At 47.6% G+C, this 4,174-nt stretch overlaps 1 protein-coding gene across 1 annotated transcript in view; it reads right to left on the bottom strand.

Annotated features, from left to right (window-relative positions):
* Positions 1-4,174, bottom strand: part of LOC102252283 (chromosome unknown open reading frame, human C10orf53) — a 17,758-nt gene that overhangs the window by 737 nt on the left and 12,847 nt on the right. The window contains exon 2 of the mRNA XM_005883117.1: positions 1-116. Coding sequence (XP_005883179.1) covers positions 1-116 — 116 coding nt within the window. The remainder of the gene's footprint in view (positions 117-4,174) is intronic.

Raw genomic sequence — 4,174 nt, 5'->3', positions numbered from 1 at the left:
TTCCAAGTCTTTGATGTTGCAGTGGAAGACAACTTCTTCGTTCACCTTGAGCTCCACCACATTCCAGTCCTCCATCTTCTCTAGAGTGACCTGGTGTCCGTCTGCAGCCAGCACAGCTGCAAAAGAGAGAAAGGGGTGTGGTGGCGGGCAGACTGCCGATTGCCGTGGCATGCAGCTGTCCTCACGGTCACCGCAGCTGGTCTGCTCTCCAGTTGCTCATGGCTGTGGCTCCGCCGTCCCGGTGGGCACCTGCCTGGCGCTGGCCCCAGATGCCCCCGCCTTCTCTGAGAGGCATAGCTCTAGGCCTGAGCGTTTCAGGATCGGTTGTGATTTAATCCAGACCCACATGATTGTGAAAATATGAGCTTTCTCTAGGAAGAGCTTTTGAGTTTTTTATAGAGACAACACTCAGTGTTTCAGAGAATTTGTGAAATTAGGTAACTTCTGACCTTGCTGATGGAACCTGTCTGGGGGGCAATTTGACAGTACATGACAAAAACCTTAAAAGCCTCAAAAAATTAGAATTAAAAAATAATTCTAATCTCTGGCCAAGGAAATTGCACTTATAAGAAGTCTTCCTGAGGAAAATATCAGATTTTTGGCAACAAGATATTTCATTCTGTAGTTTTATAATAGCAAAATACTGTGAATAACTTACATGCCCAATACTATGAATTTTTAATTGCAAGAATATTTGTAATTAAGCAAAAATGAGCCTACAGATAAACTACATATTTCACATTAATTAAAATGTATATGTAATAGAAAAAAAAATACCCAGTGATTATCTTTCTCTGGTGAGATTATGAGAAGTTTTTTTCTCTTTATTCTTTTATCATGTTTTCAGATTAAAATCTTTTTTAAAAATATATTTTATTGATTTTTTACAGAGAGGAAGGGAGAGAGATAGAGAGTCAGAAACATTGATGAGAGAGAAACATCGATCAGCCGCCTCCTGCACACCCCTCACTGGGGATGTGCCCGCAACCCAGGTACATGCCCTTGACTGGAATCAAACCTGGGACCTTTCAGTCCGCAGGCCGACGCTCTATCCACTGAGCCAAACCGGTTTTGGCTAAAATCTTTTTAATAAAGCTAATGGACTAAACTTTTATTCTCACCTTCGGAACCTGCCTGTTGGTTATCACATTCAATGGCTCCTTCCTTGGAGATCAGCTACAGAAACATTGTTAGGTTTATTCTCTGTTGGAGAAACGCAAGAGTGTGTGGGCCGAGCAGAAACAGTGCGGGAACAGCCTGGAGCTCTGTTGTTTCCCACACGTTTCTCCCCGATTTTTCGATGTGTTCCCCTCTAACCTTGGGGTTAGAGCCGGCGAGAAGTTGGGTGAGGTTGGAAAGAGAAATCAGTTGGGACCATTTTTTTAAAGCCTTAACATTTCAATCAGTCTTACGTGGCGAAAAGCAGACAGTTATGTCAGCTAATTGTATTTAATCACAGAGACAATTGCTTTTTCAAAATGTTGGCATGCCCACTTCATCTTTCAATCAGTTCAAGAACAGCAAGACCCGACTGTGAGCATTTTAATTGCGTGATTTTAATTTCACTTCTGGAAAGGAACTTCAGAAAGTAACTCAGCGAGGATCTCCATTAACAAGACAGCGCTCCGCGGGCACCCAGTGGCGGCCCTAATTGACTTTGTGTCGGCCAACCCCATCTCTGCAGACACCGCATCATGTTCTTTGGCATGTTTATGTTATTGTATCCTGGTCAAAGGTCTTGTTCTTAAATATCTTTGGAGAAAGGCACTCAGCTTAGACCCAGGACTGGTTTAAATGAAGCAGACCACCCGGTCTGGAATGGTCAGTGGGTCGTCTAGAAAGCATAGATCTCTACAGGTTTCTGGGGACCATACCCTCTTGAGTGGGCGGAGGAGGAGGGAGGGGTGTAGCTGGAGAGGGAAGGAAGAGCTCCCAGGGGGTAGATAGGAGGCAATTCAGCCTCTGTGACCTTGACTGTCCCTTGTCTGAAGATGTAGCTGGGAAATGGAGTTCAACATGATAGAAAAATCTGGAACAAAGCAGCTTCTCCACTCCCACTCCCAACCCCCTCTGCGGGCTAGGAGCTAAGGCCTGGGGTTTCGGGGAGGGGGCTGCAGGCTCTGGGGCTGGTCACGGCGAACACAGTGTAAGTGAGGAGGGTGCTGCAGGGGTGACCCGGGAAGCTGTGCACCCTGCAGCTGCCTCGACCCTTTCTCTTGGGGCCCCGCTGACCAAGCCTCGTGCAGCATGTGAGCTTGGGGTTTGTTTTATGAAAACAGCGCACTCTTCATGGCAGGGTGCAGCTAAGACTCTGGATTCGAACCATCAAATAGTCAAGCCACCTATGGAAGTGGGGGTGCCGACTAATGGGGTCTAAGTGACTGAAGTCCAACAAGAAGAAATCCTAAGAGAGCAATAACTCCTCGCTTTACCTTCTATATGGTCGCAAAGCATGCGCTCTCGCAGCCTTTAAGGGCATGCCTCTCCCTCACTGACCACAGCACCCTCCTACCCCCTCCCCACCGCCCCCAGGTGCCTGGTGTTAATGAAACTCACAGAATAAACAAGCTCACAATGGCGCTGGGCACCTCCAAGGACTGTTTTGGACCCTGAGTGACCCGAGTCTGACTTATTAAAGCGATAAGCCATCTGAGTCTGGGTCGTAAATTACTCTCAGGACACCCATCCCTTCTCCTCAGGCCAGGATGTGCTGAGCCCAGCGGGAGGGCGGCCAGTGCAGGCTTAAGGGATAAAACTCGAAGCAGCACCAGAATTCCTGCAGCTCATGCAAATGCCAACTTCTCTACATGGAGGACGCATTTGTTCTGTGAACTGCCATGGGTTGTCTATTCAAAGAAAGGTCAGATAAATATACTCCATGCAACAAAGTCTCTGCAAAGGCAGTGGCGAACCTCCAGCATAAATCAGCCAGAAGCTGTAAGGCCGCCCGCAGAATGCCTGCTTCTTTGAAGTGGCACCTCATTCTTCAAGTGGGATCTGGGTAACGGAAGGGACACGAAAAGCCCCCCTCTTCTCGGTGCTGGGGGAGCGTGCACCATCTGTGAATGATTTAAACGCGCTGGTTAGGAAGTCAAGACAAACAGACGACAGGCCTGTCCCCCTTCTCTACTTATGCAGATGCAATGCTGATGAGCGTTAGTGTGTGTAGCTAATGCAGAGCGAGGGGCGGTGGATGTCACACAGCATCCTAACTAAATAAGGCAGCTCTGGTTTGTATGGGTCAGTTTCACTTCCTTCTAGTTCCCTTCAGTGGGTCACTTGGCAAACTTAAGTACCCAGGCAAGGAGCAACATGGCCAGGGGACTTACTTAGAACTTTTTGTTAAGCATTAGTTAGTTTAGTTTCATCAGGATTGAAGCCACAGTGCAGACATTTTTGCTGAGCTATTATAATAAAGAAAGAACAAAAAGGTTCAGATTGCTTAAGGCATACTAAGTTCAGGAAAGATCAACTGTATTACCAAAGCCAGCAGGCTTCAGGAAGTGATAAAGAGCTATGATTTTTAAAGAAACACACAGAATTCAGATGCAGACTTTACAGAAGGGGGTCTGCAAGTGCACCGCTCTGTGCCTGCTCTGGTGTTAGCGTTGAGGCTACAGTGGTCGGGGAGGGTGGGGCCGGGAGGGAGGAGGAGCAGATGCTGCCAGCCTGGCTTCGGTTGACACTCTGGCATGTGTCACTGGCCCTCAGTGAATGTTGGCTGCCAGTATAATACGAATCATCATTCAGGAATATACAAAGCTAACTTTAAAAATCAACCACCTGCTGATACCTTGCAATACTCAAGTCTCCTTCAACCATAAAAACTCTCCCCTTGATCTTCTCAGAACACTCCTCTGCTCCCCTGCTGGCTGTGCCCTCTGCTTCCTCTGCCCGCTCTGACCCTGCGCTCTCCGAGGTGAAGAACCGCCCGCACAGTCAAGGGCTCACCCCGTCTCTCCTACCCCTCAGGAGATGAACGCTCAGACCCATCTCCGTTATTGCTTTAAAATACTTTTTTTTTTTGAAAAATACTTTACTTGATTGTCTACACACACCCTTTTCAGCATCACACGTAGTCGCTAGTAGGCTTTTCAGTGGTAAGAGCCTGTGTTCGGGTGACCCTTTGCGTTTGTCTAACCTCTTCATCTGCACCCCCAGGTTTTCTCAGCGA

Source organism: Myotis brandtii, unplaced genomic scaffold (genome assembly GCF_000412655.1).
Source record: "Myotis brandtii unplaced genomic scaffold, ASM41265v1 scaffold766, whole genome shotgun sequence".
Lineage (NCBI taxonomy): Eukaryota > Metazoa > Chordata > Mammalia > Chiroptera > Vespertilionidae > Myotis > Myotis brandtii.
Note: the sequence above shows the minus strand (reverse complement) of the source record. Positions and strands in the feature narration are given on the sequence as shown.